Source organism: Macaca thibetana, chromosome 16 (genome assembly GCF_024542745.1).
Source record: "Macaca thibetana thibetana isolate TM-01 chromosome 16, ASM2454274v1, whole genome shotgun sequence".
Lineage (NCBI taxonomy): Eukaryota > Metazoa > Chordata > Mammalia > Primates > Cercopithecidae > Macaca > Macaca thibetana.
The window spans coordinates 24,904,572-24,929,589 of record NC_065593.1 but is presented as its reverse complement, the minus strand read 5'-3'; the positions used below and the strand labels follow the sequence as shown (position 1 = coordinate 24,929,589).

General features: G+C 37.5%; 1 protein-coding gene across 2 annotated transcripts in view; it reads right to left on the bottom strand.

Moving 5' to 3' along the window:
- Positions 1-2,929: 2,929 nt before the first annotated feature.
- The window catches only part of NSRP1 (nuclear speckle splicing regulatory protein 1), a 554,990-nt gene continuing 532,901 nt past the window's right edge, over positions 2,930-25,018 (bottom strand). The window contains exons 4-8 of one of the 2 annotated variants that reach the window (XM_050763322.1): positions 16,830-16,886; positions 11,188-11,316; positions 10,086-10,293; positions 8,349-8,457; positions 2,930-4,740 (exon numbers count right to left, since the gene is read on the bottom strand). In XM_050763322.1, the coding sequence (XP_050619279.1) occupies positions 3,681-4,740; positions 8,349-8,457; positions 10,086-10,293; positions 11,188-11,316; positions 16,830-16,886 (1,563 nt within the window). In that variant the 3' untranslated portion in view covers positions 2,930-3,680. The remainder of the gene's footprint in view (positions 4,741-8,348; positions 8,458-10,085; positions 10,294-11,187; positions 11,317-16,829; positions 16,887-25,018) is intronic. The other variant, XM_050763323.1, reaches the window with a different exon arrangement.

The window sequence follows — 25,018 nt, the reverse complement described above, 5'->3', positions numbered from 1 at the left end:
AGGGAGAAGGTCCATACAAACAACTCGTATCTAGAATATTTGAAGAACCTGTACCGGGGCCAGGCGAGGTGGCTCACGCCTGTAATCCCAGCACTTCGGGAGGCCGCGGCGGGCAGATCACTTGAGGTCGAGAGTTCGAGACCAGCCTGATTGACGTGGAGAAACCCCGTCTCTACTAAAAATACAAAATTAGCCAGGCATGATGGCAGGCGCCTGTAATCCTAGCTACTCGGGAGGCTAAGGCAGGAGAATCACTTGAACCTGGGAGGTGGAAGTTGCTGTGGGCCGAGATCGTGCCACTGCACTCCAGCCTGGGCAACAAGAGGGAAACTCCGTCTCCAAAACAAAACAAAACAAAACCTGTACTGGATTAAGAAAAAGGCAGAGAGTTCCTCTCCACCACCCCCCCCCCCCAAAAAAAAAAGCAGGGACTGGAAAGGTAGTTAATACCTGTAATCCCAGCACTTTGAGAAGCTGAGGCAGGTGAATAGCTTGAGCCTAGGAATTTGAGACCAGCCTAGACAACATAGCAAAACCCCGTCTCTACAGAAAATTTGCCAGGCGTGGTGGCATGCAGCTGTAGTCTCAGCTACTTGGAAGGCTGAGGTGGGAGGATCGCTTCACCCTGGGAGGTCAAGGCTGCAGTGAGCCATGATCACATCACTGCACTCCAGCCTAGGTGACAGAGGAAGACCCTGTCTCAAAAACAAATACCACCCCCTGCCTCGCCAAGATACCGAAATGTTAAATGTTAATAAAGATATAAGAGCCATCAGGGAACCACAAAATGAAATCATGAGATACCACAACACCTACCAGAGTAGCTAAAAGACAAAAAGCCAAAAGACAAATACCAAGTGTGAGCAAGATATGGGGCAACTGGAACTCTCACACATTGATGGAGGGAGTGCCTTTTAGTTCAAATATTTTCGAAAACTGATTGGTAGTTAACTGCTAAAGCAGAACATGAGCATACCCTATGAATCAGCAATTCCATTCCTCAGAAATACCCAACCAAAACATACATGTATGTACTAGAAGACAAGCACAAGAATGTACCTAGAAGATATATTACCTGGAGATATTATTATTCACAACCCAAAAAGAAATAACCAATGTCCATCAACAGAATGGAGAAGTAGTAAAGACTCTAGAAAACAAGCGAAACTACTCTATGGTGCTAAAAGTCAGAAAGAGTAGGCTGGGAAAGAAGTTTAAGGGGAGCTTCTATGGCACAGGTAATGTCTTTTTAAACTAGGTGTACTGTGTGAATCCATTAAGCTGTAAACTCCATGTGCACTTTAAACATTATACAACAAAACAATTTACTAAGAGTGTTCTGGTAATTTTTGGCACAGAGCTATCATGAATGGAACCTTGTATCAAATAGGACTTTTTGAGTTGTGACAGCAGAAATCCAATTCAAACTAACGTAACAGAAAAAGGGAAAAGTATTGGTTTAAATGTCTTAAAAAAAAAAAAAAAAAAAAAAAAAAAAAAAAGCTACACTAGAGCCAGAGATGCAAAAGCAATCATCAGGTTTTTTGTCCTTCTCAGTTTGGCTTTTTTTGTGGGCTTTTTTTTTGCCAGGCATCAAGGCACTCTCTCATGACACTCAAGACTTACCTCATCGCCATAATCAGCAAAGACAACAGAAAACATCTTTCTGTACATTCTGACAACAGGACCAGCATCAGCCTAGCTTGAGTTGCATACCCTTCCTGTAGGCTATTCTGCCCCATTTGAACCCGTGGACTAAGGGTAGTAAAGGTGTGTTTTCTCAAGGACAAATCAAGGTGCTGTTACCAGGAAAAGGGGGGAATGAATGCCAGAGAGGCAAAACCAACATTCTGTATATTTGTAGGAGACAGAAGAAAACTCTTCATTTGCAGTCTCTCATACTGATTTATGTCAAATTAAGTCAGTTAATAAAAGTAATTTATAGCTTTCCTATCTAAGGATCCAAGCTGCTTTGTAAAAGTCTCTGAGCTTTTCCCTCTGGGAGAGGGAAACTGAGTTTATCATCAGATGTCTCTGACATCAGTCTCTCCTCCTGGACTACCTTGCACCCTATGATCAAATTAATCTTCCCAATGCATGGCTCTAGTTATAAAACAATCCTAACAAAGAAACCATATTCCCCACCAAAGTTAAAGATTTTGTCTGTCACTCATGGTCCTTCCATGATGTCACCCTTTTACCTTTCCATACTTACATTATGTTGCTCCCTTTGTGTACACCAAGTCAGTGATTTTGGGAGTTTGTCACTGTCACTGACTGACTTTAGAGTATTAGGATGTAACTGACATTCAATGTATCAGTCACAGATTCGGGCGTTAACTTTCCTGTGACTTTTCCTTTCTGGTTTTAAAGGTACAATACAATAAAATGATTTATAAATGCTAAATCTGACCCTTAATATATAATGTTTTTCATCTAGTCAGCATTCTTATTAAACCAAGTTTATCCTTCTAAAAATAAGAAAGTGTGCTAACTCTTTATGATAAAGTATTGCGAGAGAGATAAACAGCACTTTCGTAACGGGAAGACCTATTAGAGAACTATTTTCTCCACAGCATTCATCTTTCCCCATAAACAAAATATTTACAGTGTATAATTATTTCTCCCGAGTTTCAAAGACTCAGGAGAAAGATACTAGTTTTATTTTTATACACAAGTGGAACTTGTAATAAACTGCACTATCTTTTTCAGAGTATGTAAAACAAGATATGTTTAGAAAGAGGCCACCTGGATCTTTAGCTAATTTCATTTAGGCTAATGTCTCCACAGCTTCACCTTTAACCAAAAGTGATTTACGTACATAACCAATTTACTAACTTGTCAAGGTTTCAGAATTACAAATTAATTTCTACTAAAAGCAAAAAGATGAACTGTGACATGAGTAAAATTACTTTAAAATAAATGCATAAAATGTATAAGCATATCATTTTATTTTCATTTAAGCCAACTATGCTGTAAGCTATTTAGACAAGATGTATGATTCACATTTTACACTTTAATACAAATTTCAGAACATAAAGTATATTTTCTATTTTTCAAATCCGTATTTTATCTTAAATACAATATTTATAAAACAAACAGCTCCTGCAACAAAACATTATTAGAAGAGTTAAATTATTTATTAAAAAAATTTTTTTTGAGAGACAGGGTCCCATTCTGTCACCCAGGTTGGAGTGCAGTGGTATGATCACAGCTCACTGTAACATCAAATTCCTAGGCTCAAGTGATCTTCCTGCCTCGGCCTCTTGAACAGCTGGGACTACAGGCATGCACTACCATGCCAGGCTTTTTGTTTTTTAAATAGAGGAAAGGTCTCATTATCCTGCCTAGGCTGGTCTTGAATGCCTGGCCTCAAGTGATCCTTCTGCCTTGGCCTCCCAAAATGCTGGTATTACAGGCACGAGCTACCATATCTGGCCAAAATTATTTTTTAATGGTTGTGGTGGAGCCAATTTTCCTCATTATGTACCTACAGGAAATTAGCACACTCTCACAGTTCTTGAATACAACAAAGAATGTGGTAATGATGAGTACATACTATATATAAATTCAGCCAAACATCCACATCCAAAATTTAAGACTGACTTTTGATTTTAACCTAAAATTTTGAACATAAAATTTAAAATGCCCTCCAAACTATCTTTCTCTTAGGGTAGCCATCAATCATCTTCTTTCTCAATATAGGTCTTTGTATTAACCCGCGCCATTTGCCTGGCCAAGTACCTGTCTCTAGCTGACATTACAGTTTCTTCATTGTTCCGCTTTGCAAACTTGCTCACTGCCTCAGGTGGTCTGTCTGGTTCTTTACCCTTCTCTTGCCTTTCCTCTGTGAGTCTGTGTTTTGTTCCCAGTGATGATTCAGAATTAGAGGCTTTCTCCTGGTTTCTTTCTTTGTCCTTTGCTATGTTTCTCATTTTGTTGGATATTTCTTGGTCAAGAAATGTATCCTTTGCCCTAGAATTTGGGCTGCTTTCCTTTCTATCTCGATTTCTTTCTGAAGATTGAACACTTACTTCTCGTTTTTCTCTATCTCTGTATTTATCATTATTTTCATATCTTTCCTTCCTTACTTTCATATGCTCTTCCTTTGCTTTGCTTTTCTCTTCCTTCTCTCCTTTCTCACTGTGTCGGTTCTGATCATTTTGTTGTCTATCTCTTTCTTGTTCTCTTTGGGAATATTTCTCCCTGTCTTTCTCCCTTTTCCACACTCTGTCACTTCTTTCTCTTTGGTCCCTTGACCTTGGTTTATCTTCCTGTTCATGCCTCTTCCAATGGGAATCTCTATGACTGGCCTCTCTGTGCCTATGAGAATCCCTTTCTTTCCAGTAATCACGGTCAGTGTAATGGTTCTCCTGGTCTCTAGATTGCTTCTGTTGGTGCTGATCTTCCCTTTTCTCATGTCCTCTCGATGTTCGTGATCCTTTCGTGTGGTGTCTGGCACTGTGCCCTCTTTCTTCACTAGGTGACCGAGAGTGGTTTTGATTCCTGTGGTGCTTGGAGTCATTCTCAGGAGTCTCTATGACCTTTTCCCTTCTGCAGTTCACTCTAGTTTCTTCTACTTCATCATCCTCACTGCTCTTAGCATCAAAGTCACTGTCTGCATCTGGGTTTTTCTCTACTTTCACATCAGTTTGAAGAATGCATTTCTCCTGTGGTATTCTGCTTTTTGAACTTACTTCTTTGGAGTAGCCCCTTGATTTTTCTTCCTTTATACCAGATCTTAAAAACAAAAAAGGGCAGAAAAAATGCCACATTATCAGTTGTAATAAGCAAATGAAGGGTTCATATAATTTTTATCAATACTCAAATCAATACACCTATAGTGATATACACTATCTGATTATCCAAATGCAAAAAGGTCCTGATGTCTATGCAAACTAGTAATTTCAAATTCATACCATTCAGAACATGTCCAATATTTGTAGAAGTGAAAAGAGAAAATTAGCCCTTGTCTACTATATTACTAGAACCTACAGGCAAGGGTTCGTACAGGTCTTCATTTTTTGGTAAGCCTAAGACAAAGAATAATTGGGAAAAGTAAGATATGTTCTGAATCTAAGTTCTGTTTTCGCAACATGAAGCTTAAGTTGTGACTCTTAGATTTTTTGTTTCCTTTCTTATTTATTTTGAGACAGTTTGTCACCCAGGCTGGAGTGCAGAGGCACAATCTTTGTTCACTGCAACCTCCGCCTCCCAGGCTCAAGTGATCCTCTCACCTTAGCTTCCTGAGCAGCTGGGATTCCAGGCCTGCACCAACACGCCCAGCTAATTTTTGTATTTTTAATAGAGATGGGGTTTCACCACATTGGCCAAACTGGTCTCAAACTCTTGACCTCAGGTGATCCAACCACCTCAGCCTTCCAAAGTGCAGGGATTACAGGCGTGAGCCACCATGCTCGGCCTTTTTCTTTTCAAAAAATTATAAAAATAGTCCTAGAAATACATGAAGATAATCTCTGCACAGCAAAACAGTGGCAAATATAATCCTAAATATTTACTCTCTCTCATGATGAAAAACGCACTAGTATCCTGATATACTCCTTGGCACCTATCACAAAATGGAAATATATTAATTTGTCCATTAGAATCAACAGCACTAAAATTATTTATATTACTTACGTTGTTCCAGCTGGCAAGTACAGTTAACTCTGTACTATTCACACAGTGAGTATAATGTAAATAAGAATCACTCAGTGATTCTTACTAATCACTTACTAACCACACTAATGCTGCAACAACTTTGGTTCTCCAGGAATTATTGGCAGAACTATCTTGGCTAAAGGACCCACTAACAGTTAGGAATTTGATTATTAGACTCTGAGAAGTACAACTATGTCAACGACATTACAGAGTTTCCAGATGAAACTCTAATACAAAGACATAATGTATAATTTCCATTCAAAACCTGAATCTTCAAATACAGTTTCTTAGGTTCATACTTCTCACCAATTTTATAATCAAAACCTAGCAGCGCAGGGAGGGAGTGGGGCATAAACTTCCTCTCCTCACCTTAATTTTATTCTCCTACCTCTTCCCTTCCTTAGCAACACGGACTCAGATCTACTCAGAACCGTTTCTGTTAATTTTTTTTTTTTTTTTTGCTTAGGACAGACTCTTTTATCTTCAGCTACATACTTATGGCATAATCATCTCACCACTCCTATAATACCTTATAACTTTATTCAAAAATCCTCTAATCCTTTACCTTCTAGACCAGCACTAATAGAAATGCCTCAAGAAATGGTAATGTTCATATCTGAGCTGTCCCAGTATGGCAACCATCAGCCAAATATGGCAACTGAGTATCTGAAATGTGGCCACTGTGATCAAAACTTTAAATTTTATTTACATTTTTAATTTTATTTTATTATTAATTAATTAATTAATTTATTTTGAGACAGAGTCTTGCACTGTCGCCCAGGCTGTAGTGCAGTGGCACAATCTCAGCTCACTGCAATCTCAGCTCACTGCAAGCCCCGTCTCCTGGGTTCATGCCCTTCTCTGGCCTCAGTCTCCCGAGAAGATGGGACTACAGGCTCCTGCCACCACGCCCAGCTAATTTTTTGTTTTTGTATTTTTAGTAGAGATGGGATTTCACCATGTTAGCGAGGATGGTCTCGATCTCCTGACCTTGTGATCCGCCCGCCTCGGTCTCCCAAAGTGCTGGGATTACAGGAGTAAGCCACCGCGCCCAGCCATTTTATTTTATTTTTTGAGATGGAGTCTAGCTCTGTCGCCAGGTTGGAGTGCAGTGGTGCAATCTCAGCTCACTGCAATCTCCGCCTTCCGGGTTTAAGCAATTCTCCTGCCTCAACCTCCCGAGTAGCTGGGATTACAGGCATGTGCCACCACGCCTAGCTAATTTTTGTATTTTTAGTAGAGACAAGGTTTCACCATGTTGGCCAGGATGGTCTCGATCTCCTGACCTCATGATCCGCCTGCCTCAGCCTCCCAAAGTGCTGGGATTACAGGCGTGAGCCACCATGCTCAACCTACTTCATTTACTTTAAATTAAGTAGCTACACGTGACCAGTGCCTACATACTGAACAGTGCTGTTCTAGCCCCTGATATGTAAGTCTTACATTTTATGAAGGCTGGGTCCTATTTTTGAAAATAAATCACTTTCCTTTTTATATACTATCTGAACATGTATATAAGACTTACATTGTAGACACCTAATTCTTTCCAAATTTCTCCTTAATTCTGACAGCAAAATCATTTTAAGGTACCAGGCACCAATCATTTTAAGGATCATGAGGAATACCTATATTCTTATTTAAAAAAAAAAAAAAAAAAAGCAGCCAGGTGCAGTGGCTCATACATGTAATCCCAGCACTTTGGGAGGCTGAGATGGAGGGATCACTCAAGCCCAGGAGCTCAAGACCAGCCTGGGCAACATAAAGCCCCATCTCTACAACAAAAATACAAAAAGAGGCTGGGCGTGGTGGCTCACGCATATAATCGCAGCACTTTGGGAGGCCAAGGCAGATGTATCACCTGAGGTCAGGAATTCGAGATCAGTCTGGCCAACATGGTGAAACTATCTCTACTAAAAACACAAAGATTAGCTGGGCATAGTGGCATGCACCTGTAGTCCCAGCTACTCAGGAAGCTGAGGCAGGAAAACCGCTTGAACCTGGGAGGCAGAGGTTGCAGTGAGCTGAGATCGCGCCATTGCACTCCAGCCTGGGCGACAGAGCGAGACTCCATTCCATCTCAAAAAAAAAAAAAAAAAACCAAAAAACCAAAAAAAAAAAACAAAAAACACAAAAGAAAATTGGCTGGGCATGATGGCTTGCACCTGTAGTCCCAGCTACTTGGGAGGATCATTTGAGCCCCTGAGGCAAAGGTTGCAGTGAGCTATGACTGAATCACTGTACTCCATCCCACCCTAGGCGACAGAGTGCGACTCTATCTCAAAATAAAAAAAAGAAAAAGAAAAAAACCACAATTTGATTTTGCTTTCCCTTGAAGATTTTGCTCTCCCTTGTTAAGACTTGTAAGTCACTTAAAAATTCAGAAACTTTATACATTAAAAGTCTGTCTTTGGTTTTACAATAATATTAAACTCAATCACTATGTTTTAATGTAACAATTTCTGTGAACTGCAGAATAAAAATGATCTTAAACTAAATCTGTAGGTTTTAAAATCAAGAAACTGCAAATTTCTAGCCATTCATTCAATTAGGTAAGGCTGGCTGACAACACAATATGCAATGTTGTAATCTTCCATCTTTCAGAGGGTTAAAATGACCCCACAACCACAGATTATTATAACAGTATCTTTCTTCAAAATATTTCATATACATCATATACATCTCCTCACCTGGCTTCACGAAAGCTGCATTTAGGTACTTCCTCTTCACCAACTGCTTGATTTAATAGGTGCCTATAAAATCCACTGAGATCTCTCTGCTTGGTTACATCCAAACATGCTAACAGAGGGAAAGCAAAAATTAGAATATATTCAATAAGGCACAGTGCAGTTTCATTTTACAGACGTAGAGTATATAACATACAGTGTGTAAACTATTCTCTGGATCAGGATTTGGCAAACTATATCCTACAGGCCAAATTGGGCCTGTTGCCTGTTTTTGTAAATACATTTTTATTGAAACAAAGCCCTGTTCATTTATGTACTGTCCAAAGCTGCTTTTGTACTACAAAAGCAGAGCTGAGTAACTGCGACAGAGATCACACATACAAAAAGCCCTAAAGTATGAATACGATCTGGCATTCATAAATATGAATTTATAAATTTAAAGTCTTAAAATATAAATACTAAAATACTATCTGGTCCTTTATAGAAAGACTGCTGACTGGCACTCTAAACACATAGTACATGCTTAGACAGAATGTTACAGACTTGGTTTTCTTCTGCTTAAAAGCTGAAGAGGCCAGGCGCAGTGGCTCACACCTGTAATCCTAGAACTTTGGGAGGCTAAGGTGGGTGGATCATCTGAGCTCAGGAGTTCAAGACAAACCTGGCCAACATGGTAAAATTCCGTCTCTACTAAAAATATAAAAATTATCCAGGTGTGGTGGTACATGCCTGTAATCCCGGCTACTTGGGAGGCTGAGGCATAAGAATTACTTGAACTCGGGAGGCAGAGGTTGCAGTGAGCCAAGATCACACGACTGCACTTCAGCCTGGGCGACAGAGCGAGACTCTGTCTCAGATAAAAAAATAATAATAATAAAAAAAGGCTGATGAGCATTTGTCAATTAAAGCATTTACAGGGCTGGGCATGGTGGGTCATGCCTGTAATGCCAACACTTTGGGAGGCTGAGGCAGGAAGATTACTTGAGCCCAAGAGTTTGAGACCAGCCCTAGAAACATAGTGAGACCCCACCTCTACAAAAAATACAAAAATTAACCAGACACAGTGGTATGTTCCTATAGTCCTAGCTACCCAAGAGGCTGAGGTGGGAGGATCACTGGAGCCTGGGAGGTCAGGGCCGCAGTGAGCCATGGCTGAGCCACTGCACTCCAGCCTGGGTGACAGAAACCCAGTCTCAAAAAAAAAAGTATTTTATAAATACATACTCTACTTAGATCTTGAGACATAATCATGAGCAGAAAGCACTAAAGCATTAAGATATTCTTAATTCATCCAATTTTTATTCTTTCTTCAATTAATGTTATTCTTTTTCTAATTGCCTCATTGATGCTCCTTGAGTGGTGTTACTCTATTATTTTCTCATTCCAGAAAAATGTAACTAGGGTTTAAAATTATATTTATATTGTTTCTGACAAATGCCATGGTGTTATACTTTGTAATAAATGTTTTTACATTTCAAATCATGTTCTAAGGCAAAAGCCACAAAATGAGAACTAAGTCTAGTAGAAATAATAGTTACTGAAGAGTTCAACTGTGTTTTTAAACTTTCCTCTCTGTTTTATAGTACTATATAATACCATATTTCTCATGTCTTGAATTCCTAAACATAAATTATGATCACAAATTCATAACCCAAAAATTCAGTGACAGAGCAAACAGCTAACCACAGGGTAGAGATTCTGCTACTGTTTCCTTGTGCCTTTCCCACTCTTTCATGTTACCTTCCAGTGCAGCAGCCCTCTTTTCTCTTTCTTCTTCCTCAGCTCTCTCTTGCAGTTTTTTCTTATATGCAGACGTCACAAATGCTTCTTTATCATCAAACTCTCCCTTTTCCATTTCTCGTTCTCTCTGGATTTTCTTTTCCATTCTTTTTTCCTGTTCCTTTTTTCTGATCTCAACAGCTTTTAGCAAGTTGTGAATATACTTGGGCTAAGGAAATAAAAAAGATTTACGAAAAGAGTAAAAAAATAGTAATTGTTAATATTACAATTTTTATAATGAATTCATTAAGATAGAAATGATCGGCCCAAATAAGATTGTCTTCCCTACATTCAATATAAACTTACTAGCAAGATTAATATTGAAACTGTTTTCAATAAAAATTTAGGTGTAGCAGAGATAGAAATTGTTTATAATGTGATTTAACTTTAAAAAAACATCAAACTAAATATAATTTTTTTTCTTTTTTCTGATATTCTCTTAATTAAAAAAAAATCAGAAAAGTTCCTGCTAGTTTTTCACATTTAGTAGAAATATGACTATTTAAAATAGTAGCTTTAATATAATTTTATACCATCACTCTACTAGTAGGTAACTGTCAGATGCAAATGCCCTTAAAATCAGCCTGTGCTTGTGAAAGAACAAGAGTTGATAGAAAGAAAATCTGAACTTATTTCAGTTTTTCCCCATCCCACATTTTTTTCTCACTGAAAATAAAATCATGATAGGTGCAGGCAGATGATTCAGTTACCAGCTAGGAAGAAATAAAAAAAATGAGAGGATAATAAAACAAAAATAAACATACACAAGGCAGGAGCAGTACAAATTTGGTACACTAGAATTCTAAGGAAAAGTTTCCAAAAAACTATTTGCAAAGGTTTCAAAGCAAAAAACAAAATTGTTAGATAATTCACTTGGCCTGTTAGGATAATACACGTAGTACTTCTTGAGTTCTAAGATCAAATCTATAATATCTGCAATTAGGGACTCTTCACACTTCACATACCTAAAAGCTTTTTCTCAGATCATTCTCATGTTAAAATAAGATTAAAACACAAAATGTAGGTCAAGGTCAAAGAAAGTGTGTTATTTCAGCTAACAAACCTTTCGGTCTTTCCCCAAAAGCAATTTGGGATTATTTTCCTCCTTTTTTTTCTGCATTTCATCATAAATACTGTCATATTCATACACAGTAGCATCTTCTGCAAGGGCCTTCTGGATTTCCAGTTTGGTCTTAAAAAAAAAAAATTAAACATGTTTCAAAAATATGAGCCAGCCAATAGATACAACAAAATCTATGTTTTTTGAGAATGGTTCATAAATTGAAAATATATCATAAAAATTACAATCACATTTCAGATACGAAATATGAATAAATTCTGGAGCCAGGCTGCCTGGGTATGAATCCTGGCTCTACACTGACTAATTACTCTGGGCAAGTTTGTTTATAATCTTTTGGTACCTTAATTTCCTCATCTAGAAGAGAAAGAATAATGATTATCTTTACATTCTAAGCTGTTATAATTAAATGACTAAACTTAAAACACTTAGAGCCTGATAAAGAATAAGTATTCAATAAACATCAACTATTATTATCATCTATTCATTTGTATATAATTATCCACATCAAAAGGTCAAAAGGTACGATGGAAACACCTAACCTTGGTTTTGACAGGCCTGTATTATATACTAAACTTTCATTATCATTTTTAGAGTTGTCAAACATAAAGTCTCTGCCTTTATCATGTTCCTTCCATCTTAAATGATGTTTTTTTCTCCTCTTTCAAGCTATCAAAATCTTATCCAGTGTTTAAGGGCCAGTCCTACTTCTTCTTTGAGCCCATTTCTGAGGCCTCTAACCCCCAATGATTTTTCTTCTAAACACTGAGGAACATTCTATTCTGCAATAATTAGCCCTTAATAATACACTATATATATTTTTCTTTTTTTTCTTTTAAGAGATGGGGTCTCGCTCTGTCGCCCAGGCTAGAGTGCAGTGGTGCAATCTTGGCTCACTGCAACCTCTGCCTCCCAGGCTTCAAGTGGTCCTCCCACTTCAGCTGCCCAACTAGCTGGGACTATAGGCGTGTGCCACCATGCCTGGCTAATTTTTATATGTTTTGTAGAGACAGAGTTTCACCATGTTGCTCAGGCTGGTCTTGAACTCCTGGGCTCAAATGATCCACCTACCTCAGCGCCCCTACAAAGTGCTGGGATTACACACCTGAGTCACCATGCCAGGCATGGGTGTTTTCATTTCCTGTTTTACAAATCTTAGCCTTTTGCCCCCAGTTGTAAATTCCTGAAGTACAGAGTCTATACACTTTAACTTTTTCCTGAATTGCTAGATTGGTTAATGTAGAACCCAAGAGGGATCCTTTTTAAGTGACAGGATGATGTAATTCAAAAGAATCTATCTGATAGACTCGGGTTTTTACATACCAACATTTAAACTGTGAATAATGCACATGCTAACTGAAAAACCTTTTTTCTAGAATATTGTTTAAAATATTAAGAAATTCATTTTTTTCACTTCTCAACCTTTAGAAAGTGAAAGATTCTCCTGCCTAGATGTTGAAATGGCACTCCTGCTCACTCCCCAAAACCAGCCTGGATAACACAAAAAGGGAAACATGGAATCTAAGAAATAATCACCACTACAATAACAAAAAGCAAGGGAAAAGGAAGACTGAGGGCTGTTTTTTTTTTTGAGACGAAGTCTCTCACTGTTGCCTCGGCTGGTGTGCAGTGGCGCCATCTTGGCTCGCTGCAACCTCCGCCTCCCGGGTTCAAGCAATTCCCCTGCCTCAGCCTCCAGAGTAGCTAGGATTACAGGTACGTGCCACCACACCTGGCTAATTTTTTGTATTTTTAGTAGACATGGGGTTTCACTATGTTGGTCAAGCTGTTCTCGAACTCCTGACCTCATCATCTACCCACTTCGGCCTCCTGAAGTGCCGGGATTACATGCGTGAGCCACTGAGCCCGGCCAGGGCTGTTTTAAACTGATGACATGCCTTTGTATATGTTGGGAGGAGAGCTGTAGGGGAGCACTTGAGTAGGTATGTTACTATTAACTATGTTGCAACATAAATAAAGCAAAAACTGAACAGATATCCAAGGAAAAATAGACAAATCCACAATCACAGCAAGAGATTTTAACATATGCCTCTCAGTAACAGAATGGACAAAAAAAAAAAACCCCACAAAACAAAAAAACCAACCAACCAACAAACAACAACAACAAAAACACAGTATGAATATATATGGATTAACACAACTGGCCCAATGGCACATACAGAACATTTTCTTTTTTCTTTTTTTTGGGGGGGTTCAGAATCTTGCTCTGTCGCCTAGGCTGGAGTGCAATGGCACCATCTTGGCTCACCGCAACCTCCACCTCCTGTGTTCAAGTGATTCTCCTGCCTCAGCCTCCTGAGTAGCTGGGACTACAGGTGCACACACCACCAGGCCCGGCTAATTTTTATATCAATACAGAACATTTTCAAACACAGAAGAAATATTTATAAAAACTGACTATATACTGGACCATAAAGTAAACCTCTACCTGTTTTAAAGGCATGAAACAATACAGTGCAGTGTCTTGGAATCCAAAATAATCATGTTAGGGACTCGGTGTGGTGGCTCATGCCTGTAACCCCAACACTTTGGGGGGCCAAGGTGGGTGGATCACCTGAGATCAGGAGACCAGCCTGGCCAACAGGGTGAAACCCTGTCTCTACTAAAAATATAAAAATTAGCCGGGCATGGTGGTGCACACCTGTAATCCCAGCTATAAGGAGGCTGAGGCAGAAGAATCACTTGAATCCAGGAGGTGGAGGTTGCAGTGAGCCACTGCACTCCAGCCTACGTACAGAGCAAGACTCCATCTCAAAAACAAAAACAAAAACAAAAACAAAACAAAACAAAAAAACCCCAAAAACAAACAAGCAAAAAAACAAAGTAATCACATCAGGAATGAATAACAAAAAGGTAATCAAAAACCTCCGTTATGTTCAGAAATTAATAATACATGGGTCAAACCAGAAATCATAATGCAAATCAGAAAATGTTTTGCATGAAACAACAAAAATATTGCCTATCAAAATCTATAAGACGCAGCTACAGAAGTACTTAGAGGGAAACATATAGCATTAAATGCATATATCAGAAAAGAGAAAGAACAGAAAACAGAGAGCTATGCACCCATCTCAAACAGTTAGAAAAATAACAAAATAAACCCAAAGAAAATAGAATGAAGAAAACACTAATCTGTCAGGACAGAAAATGAAGTAGAAACGAACAAAATGTATACAGTATTATATTAGCTCATAGTATAAGGCTCGCCAAACCTTGGTATTATCAGACTTTTTCAATGTGGGTAATTATAGTGAAAGAAAAGGAAAACTACCCTATTCTGCCCAGTCTCACTTATGATGCAAAAATCTTCAATACTTAAAAACTCTCAAAAACTTCAGTAAGCCAAATGCAACAACATAAGAAAAGGATAACATTTTATGCTCATGTTAGGTTTATGCCACTTATGTGAAGTCACAGCAATTGATTTTCTAAAGTTAAGCTGACTTCACATTATTGGTATAAAACCAACATGGTCATGAAGTAGTATTCTTTCTGTATATAGTTTACCATTTAAACAAATAAACAACAAAACCCTCAAACTAAGAAAACAATTTCCTTAGATGAGCATCAAATATCTACCAGAGACCTACAGCAAATGTTTTATTTCCTGATGACATACTGAAAGTTTTCCCAATGAAATAGGGAATACGACAATAATGTTACCATCATTGGTTCTGTAAACTTGAGGTTCTGATAAAAGAAGAAAAAAATCGTTTAAAGTACCCCATTTTAAAGAGCACTTTCTCTAAGATTCAGTAAATGCAATCAAGCTAGTATTCTTCATAGTAAAATGAAAAATAGCTTCAACTGGTATGGATAAAGACTCGACAAGCTGAATCAACCAAGTGGGGAACAAATGGAAGAGTATGTAATATACATGTGAGAAAAAAAAAAACAGCAGAAAGCAGGTGAAAGGTATAACAGTTGTAGCAGCATTCCTAATTTCCAAGCAAACTATGAAAAAGTCCCACTAAACAGATAAAGTGTCTTGAACAAGACAGAGTTAAGAATAAAATTAGATTTGGGATTAATGCTTTAAGTGAAGAAAAAAAGGCAGCATAAAAATGTTAAAATAATCCTGGAAAACAAGATACCTGTATTATCGTGGATAAGTTACCCAACTCTCCAGAACTAAGTCTCCCATTTACATAGTGAGGAAGTTGAATTTAACGGTCTCTCCAAAATTCTGACTCAAAGCACTACAGTGTTTATATTAAATAATCAGTTTTTTTATGTTTTATGTGTATATTAAATCATTCTGAGGCTGCTGAGTTACACATTATATTTCACTGTGAAACTCTTGACATTATCTTAAAATGACTAAATATATCCTTCTGTGCTAATTCCTCCAGGAGGGTGTGAAACACAGTGGTTAAAAGCTTAGGTTCTGAAGTTTCACTGTCTAGTTTTGAACACAGCCCTACCATTTATTAACTATGTGGTCTCATGCAAATCACATAAATTCTTCTTGCTTTCATTTCCTTAACTACAAAATAAGGATTATAAAAGCATAATTATTGTAAGAATTAAAGATCATTCTTAAAACATAGTTGACATGATGCCTGGCACATACAAAGTGCTTAATAAACTCACCTTTATGCAGGTTTCCAGTTAGACAAAGAGGAAATAGTATCAAAAATTATAAAGCTAATGTGGAGGATAAATAATTTAAAATGAAAAAGAAAGGCACCTTGCTATTGTTTAATTTCATTACATTCTATAGCAGAAAATCTAAGATATACTAGTATAGAAGTAGAAAAATTAGTAAGTCTTCAGGCCTAGTTTGATATTTAGTAGTATGATCTTAAGGAGCACTTTATTCTTTCTGAGTTTCAGATTTCTTAATCAGGACTATGGGCAAGTTTGTGAGAATTGTAAAAGATAAATGTATGTAAAAAGTACTTGGAAACACTAAGGTACTAGCAAGTCTTTTAAAATTATCAGGCCAGACACGGTGGCTCACGCCTGTAATCCCAGCATTTTGGGAGGCTGAGGTGGGCGGATCACCTGAGGTCAGGGGTTTCAGAACAGCCTGACCAATATGGTGAAACCCCGTCTCTACTAAAAACACAAAAATTAGCTGGGCGTGGTGGTATGCGCCTTTAGTCCCAGCTACTTGGGAGGCTGAGACAGGAGAACTGTTTGAACCCAGGAGACGGAGACTGCAGTGAGCCGAGAGTGTACCATGGCACTCCAGCCTGGGCAACAGAGCAAGACTCCATCTCAAAAATAAATAAATAAATAAATAAATATCTATGTCTATATATTTTTATCTATCTCTGATATTCTTCTTTCTTGGCAGATGAGTTTCAAATAATTATAAGTTTGTGAAACCATTTTGATTGTGAAAAGGTTTTTTTCCCCAAGTAAGCTCACTAGCAAGAATTCAATAATAACAACAGGCCAAACAATCCATTATTAGACTAATGAGTCATCTACAAGCAGAACTGGTTTAATCTATAGCACAGCAATAAGGAGCTAATTCTTCATTGTGTTTTTCCTTAAATCTACTCTGTTTTAGTCTCAGCACCTAGATACCAAAACTGATGCTTAAAAATGAGCCAAAATGCTTCACTGCATGCACTTATCCCAGTCTTCTACCTTACCTGTTTCATGGCCTGCTTCTTAGCAGCTTCCCTCTGAAGGCTTTCACTCACGGAGGTCTATCAAACAGAAATATATTATCACTTTTTAAAAAATTTAAAATTTCTTTTCCAGTACGAGTGTCCCCTGTCTAAAATACGTGGGACCAGAAATGTTTTGTATTTCAGATTTTTAAAATACTCAGTGGTTCAGCATCCCAAATCTGAAAATCTGATATCTGATGCTCCAATGAGCATTTCCTCTGAGCTTCACATTAGTGCTCAAAAAAGTTTTAGATTTTAGAACATTTAGGATTTTTGATTTTCATATTTGGGATGCTCAACCTGTTTTCTGGTTGGCAATGGTGCCTTACTTATAGCTAAAAGTAAAAAGATAATAATATGAATTAAACTAACATTTTCAGGTGCCCACTTATAGCTAAAAGTAAAAAGATAATAATACGAATTAAACTAACATTTTCAGGGTTTCTCCCCTAAACTTCAGGAAATAAATGAATTTGCATTGTAAATCCTCAGAATAGATTATAAGGTGTCAGAGAAAATAGAATGGTACAGGGAAAAATGAGGAAACATGAATTTTTAATCCTAACCTCACTACTGTCATTCAACCTTTATGGATTTCAATTTGCTTCATGTGAACATGAGAGACAGAGAGAGAGAGAGACAGAGAGAGTGAGTGTGTGTGTGTGTGTGTTTGAGTGTGTGAAATGGGGAAAGACTGGACTAGATAATATTTCAGGTACCTTCCAACACTAAAATGGTATGATTCCCAGCTTACAAAAAGCAAATTATTTTAACATTCATCACTCAATATAGTGTATCAAGCTCTTGGTTTATGCTTAAAGCTTAGGGACAGCAGTAACTATTCGTGGCTATAATCATTCAAAAACTATGTACTGAAAAGCCTTCCATACCAGGCATATTTAGGTCCTGAGGATAGTGAAAAAGCAAGAACAGTCTCTGTCTTAAGGCCAGAGACTGAAACAAGATCTTGCTTCAGATAAATGGTCTGAAAGGGAAGACAATTAAAGAGATAATTATAATATACGGACAGGCACGGTGGCTCATGCCTGTAATCCCAGCACTTTGGGAGGCTGAGGCGGGCGGATCACTTAAGGCCAGGAGTTTGAGACCAGTCTGGCCAACACGTTGAAACCCTATCTCTACTAAAAATACAAAAATGAGCCGGGAGTGTTGGAGCACACTTGTAATCCCAGCTACTTGGAAGGTTGAGACATGAGAATCACTTGAACCGGGAGGCAGACGTTGCAGTGAGCCGAGATTGTGCCACCGCACTCCAGCCTGGGCAACAGAACCAGGCTCCATCTCAAAAAAAAAAAAAAAAAAAAAAAGGGAATTACAATATAAATGTGATAAGCAATATAATAAAGGAATAAACAAAGGGCTGGGAAGCCCAGGGCAGAGAAGGCAACTAGATGTATATGAAGAATCAAGAATCCCTTTCCAAAAGAGATATGACATTAGATGAGAATCAAAGAGAATAAAAATGTAAAAGAATGCAAGAGGAAGACAGGAAGTAGTCATCACATGGGCAAAAGTAAAGATTACATACAGCTAAGAAAAAAAAATACTTAAGAAAAATATGTTTCCTTAAAAGTATCAGGCTTTAATCATCAGGGAAATGTAAATCAGAACCACTATAAGATAACACTTCAGACCTGTTAGAATAGCTATTATAAAAAAGTCAGAAAATAACAAAGGTTAGCATGGTGTCAGAAAAGGGAATTCTTGTATACTGCTGGTGCAGATGTAGGCTGGTACAGTCAATATGGAAAACAGTATGGAGGTTTATAAACAAATTAAAAATAGAACTACCATACAGCCTAGCAATCCCTCTTGGCATATAGCCAAAGGAAATGAAGCCACCACCTGGTAAAGGTATCATGTTCACTCCCATGTTCACTGCAGCATTATTTGCAATAGCCAGGTATGGAAACAACCTAAGTGTTCATTGACGAATGGATAAAGAAACTGTGGTACATATGTATGATGGAGTATTATTCAGCCTTTAAAAAGGAGATCCTGCCATTTGCACAACATGAATGAACCTGGAGGACATTATGCTACATGGTAAGCCAAACACAAAAAGAAAAAAAGTACCTGACATCACTTGTAAGTGGAATCTCTGAGAGATAAAGAACTTAAAAACAATGGTTACTAGGGGTGGGGTGGGAGGAAATGGGGAGAGGCAGGGATGTAACAAGATGAACAAGTCTAGAGATCTAACGTACCACATGAGGACAATACGTAATAAAATTGTACTATATATGGTATTCATGCTAATTGAGTAAATTGTAGCTGCTCTTGCCACAGAAACAAAAAAAGTATGTAAGATAATGGATATGTTAATTTGCTTTACTGTAGTAACCTTTTTACCATCTATATCCCATAACATTGTTATATACCTTAAATATGCACAATGAAAATTTTTTTAAAGTATCAGGATTTGCAAATATACTGACACTGAACTGTATAAAGGGTGAATTTTATGCTATGTGAATTACATCTTTTTATGGCTAGGGCTACATGGGTTATCCCTGTCCGTCTCAATTTTGCTGTCTAAAACTGCTGTTTAAAAAAAAATGAAGTCTTAAATATAGATAAAAACATGTCTAAGTAACATATATATTAAACATATATACATTTAAACATATTAACATATATATGTTTAAATATAATCCTCAGCTCTAGAATTATAGTAGTCTAGTTTATTAACACTTGCTATCTTCAGTTGTATTGTATCAGCAATTGGTGCTTTTTTTTTTTCATGGTAATAACCAGAACAAAATAGTTCTCTATGACCACAGACAAATAAATTTAATACACAAAGGTCTTACAATATAGTACATATTTAATAAATTAAATAAGTATGCAAAGAACTAAAGACATTTTAGGTGATGGTAAACTGACTAATTGGGGGAAAGATGTTGATAACAAAAGCAGTAACAGCTGCTAACATGTATTGAGCTAGGTGCTATGCTAAGAACACTAGCTGTGTATTACATGTATTACTCATTTAATGCAAATTTCTGTTACATGTAATATGACACTTTCATTCATTAGAATATCAATTTTAAATACCAAAACTGAAAGTAACAGTAAATATTTCCAATGTATTTTCATGTCTGTATTTCTAATTAGTATGAATGAAAAATGTTTTTCTTGACCACTGAGTTGATGTCTTCAGGACTGACTGAGAATACATCTCCAAATGCTGGATGTTTTCCTCTTTTACTTGCTTTTATTAGTTTTTCCTATCTCCTCCTTCAGTCTGTCACCTTTAATCTGTCAGAGTTTACCTGCTGCCTTTCAAACTGGATGCTTCAATCTAAACTATGTAACTTGGTTATTACAGAGGATACTCAGAGAAATAAAATAACTTTCAAAAAGAAAACTTGGGAAAGAAAAACACAAGGCTTTACCTTTTCAGATTTTTATAAAGCATAGAATACACAGACTGGGAAACGCCTTTCCAATGTAATCTGTATCTATTTTGAGATATCTCAAAAGATTTTGTTTCTATGTTTACAGCTGTTTAGAAGAATGAAGTATGACTGTTGAAAAAACAAGCTGTTACTACTTACACAGGAAGGTAACATAATGGAAGGAGTGCAATAGTTTTACATATTCTATTCACAAACTTATATCCCTAGAATTCAACAGCATCAGTGGATAACTCTGAACCTAACCTGAAAAAGTCAGGAAAGATTGACGATCTTCTTCTGAAGGTCATTTGATTCTCAATTTCCTAAATAAAGGTACTTTAACAATGAATGACTACTAAGGATGATGATTAAAATGCCAAAAACCTGTTTAAACAAATACAAAAAGCTTAAAAGAGTAGCAGTAAAACTCTTACTTTTTTCTATAATAGTAACCCTACATAAAAATACATAAAATGATCTTCTATATAACATAAAAAACTCATCTAGATTCAGATCAGATAGAAAAATAACTAGTACAATGAAAGGCAAAATCAGTAAGATCTTTTTTTTTTTTTCTTTGAGATGGAGTCTTGCTCTGCGGCCCAGGCTGGAGTGCAATGGCGCAATCTCGGCTCACTGCAACCTCCGCCTCCCGGGTTCAAGTGATTTTCTTGCTTCAACCTCCTGAGTAGCTGGGATTACAGGTGCGCACCACCATGCCCAGCTAATTTTTGTATTTTTAGTAGAGACAGGTTTCACCATACTGGTCAGGGTGGTCTCAAACTCCTGACCTCATGATCCGCCGGCCTCGGCCTCCCAAAGTGCTGGGATTACAGGCGTGAGCCACCGTGCCTGGCCAGATCTTATGTTTTTAAAGGTCAAGTCTTTTTACATTTTTAGAGGTATCCCTAAAATACTAATACAGTATACATACACAACAGAATAGTATTTGGCCATAAAAAGAATGAAACCACGTCATTTACAGCAACCTGGAAGGAACTTGAGGTCATTATCTTAAGTAAAATAAGGCACACACAAAAAGATAAACATCATATGTTCTCAATTGCATGTGGGAGCTAAAATAAATTTGATCACACGGAGGTAGGGTGAAAAGGTAGATAACAGAGACTGAGAAGGGTAAGTGAGGGAAGTGGGGAGGATGAAGAGAAGCTGGTTAAAGGGTACAAACATACAGTAAGATAGAAGGAATATATTCAGTGTTTGACAGAAGAGTAAGGTGACTACCCTTTTTGTTTGTTTGAGATGGAGTCTTGCTCTGCTGCCCAGGCTGGAGTGCAGTAGTGTGATTTCAGCTCACTGAAACCTCTGCCTCCCGGGTTCAAGCAATTCTCCTGCCTCAGCCTCCCGAGTAGCTGGAATTACAAGGGCGCACAACCACGCCTGGCTAATTTTTTTGTATTTTTAGTAGAGATGGGGTTCCACCATGATGGCTAGGCTGGTCTCAAACTCCTGGCCTCAAGTGATCTGCCTACCTCGGCCTCCCAAAATGTTGGGATTACAGGCATGAGCCACTGCGCCCAGCCAGGGTGACTATACTTAACAGAAACGTATTGTACTTGGGTAACAAACACTAATTGCCGACTTGATCCCTAAACATTATATACATGTAACAAAATCTCACAGGTACCCCATAAAACTTGTATAAAATTTTTAAAAATACTAACACAAATTTTAAGAGAACTTTTAAATCATAAATCAGGGAAGGGTTGATCTTACTGAACTCAGCAAGAGAAGAAATAGATTTCATGTGTGTCCTATGAATAAAACAAAATTTAAATATAACTGCAAAGATTATTAATCTCTAACTTCAGAGTTCCTATACTGTATAGCATAAGGAGGACGTACAGAATAACGTTCACAAGCGTAGGCTCAGAAACAGTCTACAACTGTTCTCTCTCTTGCTAGCTTGTTATTCTAGGTGTGCTAATTTCTTCCTGTTTCAGTTTCCTCATCTATATATTAGTACCTACCTCACAAAGGTTAGCTACCATTTTTGTTATTATTACATTTCTGTTTAAAAATATATAGCTGAAGAAATGCTTATATTTAAACAAATCAAAATTAAGTTATGAGAACACAGTAGCTATACTTTTTTTTTTTCTTGGAGTATTATAGTTAAAATTATTCACCAGAAAAGCATGCAAACAATATTCCTCTTTATAGTACATTTATCAGTGTGCTTAATAAAATGTAAGGTTGGTATTTATTTGAAGTGACATTAATATAATTATATTTCCATTTACTGAATTAGAAAAATCTATTCTGCTGAATATTTAAAAGGCTGTATATGTTTTCCTTTGTGTTAAGATTCTTGAAGGTTTTATATTCAGTATGTCCATAAACAGGAAAATGTAGGATGCACATATTTGAATACTTAATTAACCATGGGAGCTGTAGCATAACTAGAAATGGGTTTTCTAGAATTGATAGTGGCTTTACTAGGAACTATTCATAAACAAAAATACACTGCCCCCAAACCTGAGTAGGTTAGAGAGTATTCTCCCTTGAGGGTATCCTCTGCTGTGCTGCTATAATCAAATGGCAAGATACCAAGGACACGCCAAATGAACAGACATTTGTTTTTAATAATTGCCCCGGTTTGGGGTGAGAAGGGGAAGTACTTGTTTAAAAAGCGTATTTTTAAACTTCAAAGAAATGTACAGTTAAGTACTGCGTACCCTTTACCTAACCTCTCCCAATGTTAGTAAGTTGCATAGAGTACAATATCAACACCAGTGAACTGACACTGGTACACACACACTGCTTATTCAGATTTCACCATTTTTATACATATACATCTGTGTGTGTGTGTAGTCCCATGCCATTTTATAACACATAGCTTCATGTAACTACCACCACAATCAAGACACTTAATTGTACCAGTCACCACAATACTCCTTTGCACTACTCCTTTATAAGCCGTACTCATCCTCCTCCGTCTCTAATCCCTGGCAACCATTATCTCTGTGTTTGACGAATGTTAAATAAATTGAATTATGCAGTATATCCTTTTGAGATTGGATCTTTTCTATCAGCATTATTTTCAAGGATATTTTGTATTTTGTTTAGTATAAACATTGCAAAAACATTTCGTTCTTGCCACAAAATATCTTAGCTTACAAGTTATCTAGGGAAAAATAGCTGTTTAAAAAAAGATGAAGGCTGAATGTGACCAAACCACACAATACAGTCATTAATTGACTCATTTCAGAATTAGTAGGTAGACAATTATTCTAATTCTATGCCTGAGGACCAGTTTGCAGTGTAACACAGGAGAATATTCATTAAAAGTGGCTTCTTTTTTATTTTTTTTGAGACAGGGTCCTGCTCTGTTGTCCAGGCTGGAGTGCAGTGGCATGATCACAGTTCACTGCAGCCTCAACTTCCCGGGCTCAAGCAATCCTCCTGCCTCAGCTTCTGGAGTAGCTGGGACTACAGATGTATGTCACCACATCCAGTTAATTTTTTAATTTTTTTGTAGAGACAGGGTCTGTCTTTGTTGCCCAGGCTGGTCTCAAACCCCTGGGCTCAAGCAATCCTCCCGCCTCTGCCTCCCAAAATGCTGGGATTACAGGCATAAGCCACCATGCTCAGCCAATGGTGCCTTCTAATAAAATCGTTAGTTTTAAATTTAGGGAGACAAAATTTACTTCCTATAAGGGACTTTATCTCAAAGAGAAAAAAAATCAACTTATAAACAGGTTCAAATGCAAACATTAGAACTTTTGTAAAAGTACAAAAAACACACTAATATTTCAAGATAGGTTCTTCATCAAAATCTCAGGAAAATACCTTTCCAAAAATCTGAAGTAGCAGCTCCTTCCAAATGTTTAAAGTTAACTCAGTAAACATGCTGAGAGCCTAACATGTGGACAGCACTTAGACTAGGTGCTACAAAAAGATTACAATCTAGTGGGAAAGGAGCCATATTTGGTCAACATTCAAATTTATGTCTAAGAGTTAGTAGGTTCCAGTTAGCTTTAATTCCAAATAAGAAAGGAACCCACAAAAAAAGGGAAGAAAGTGGCTGGTCTATTTTACAAACAAAATTAACATAAACAATACTTCGCACACACGCACACGCACACACACACACATACATATTATAAGGGTTAAAAATGTGGTCACTGGCCGGGTGCAGTGGCTCATGCCTGTAATCCCAGCACTTTGGGAGGTGGAGGTGGGCAGATCACCTGAGGTCAAGAGTTCAAGACCAGCCTTGCCAACATGGTGAAACCTCGTCTCTACTAAAAATTAAAAAAAAAAAATTAGTTGGGAATGGTGGCGCGCGCCTGTAGTCCCAGCTACTCGGGGAGGCTGAGGCAGAACTGCTTGAACCCAGGAGGTGGAGGTTGCAGTGAGTGGAGATCGCGCCACTGCACTCTAGCCTGAGTGACAGAGGGAGACTCTATCTCAAAAACCAAACCAAACAAAACAAAAAAAACAAAAAGTGGTCAAAGTATAGGCACCATAAACTGCAGAATTAAGAAAAACACTGCAACTAGATTTCTTAGTTTTCTTCTCCCTCCATTGTTCTGTATAGAGAATAAAAATTAGTTGATCAATCTAATACTTGCTTCATTTTGAATAGCAGTCAGATATGACCTAAAAGGGAGACTTACAAAAAATCAAAAAACCTTTACAGTTAGCTCAGATAAATCGAAGAGAAAATAAAAGACTATGGACCTTTGTTGTGTCACTATACAATTTTTTTTTTTTTTTTTT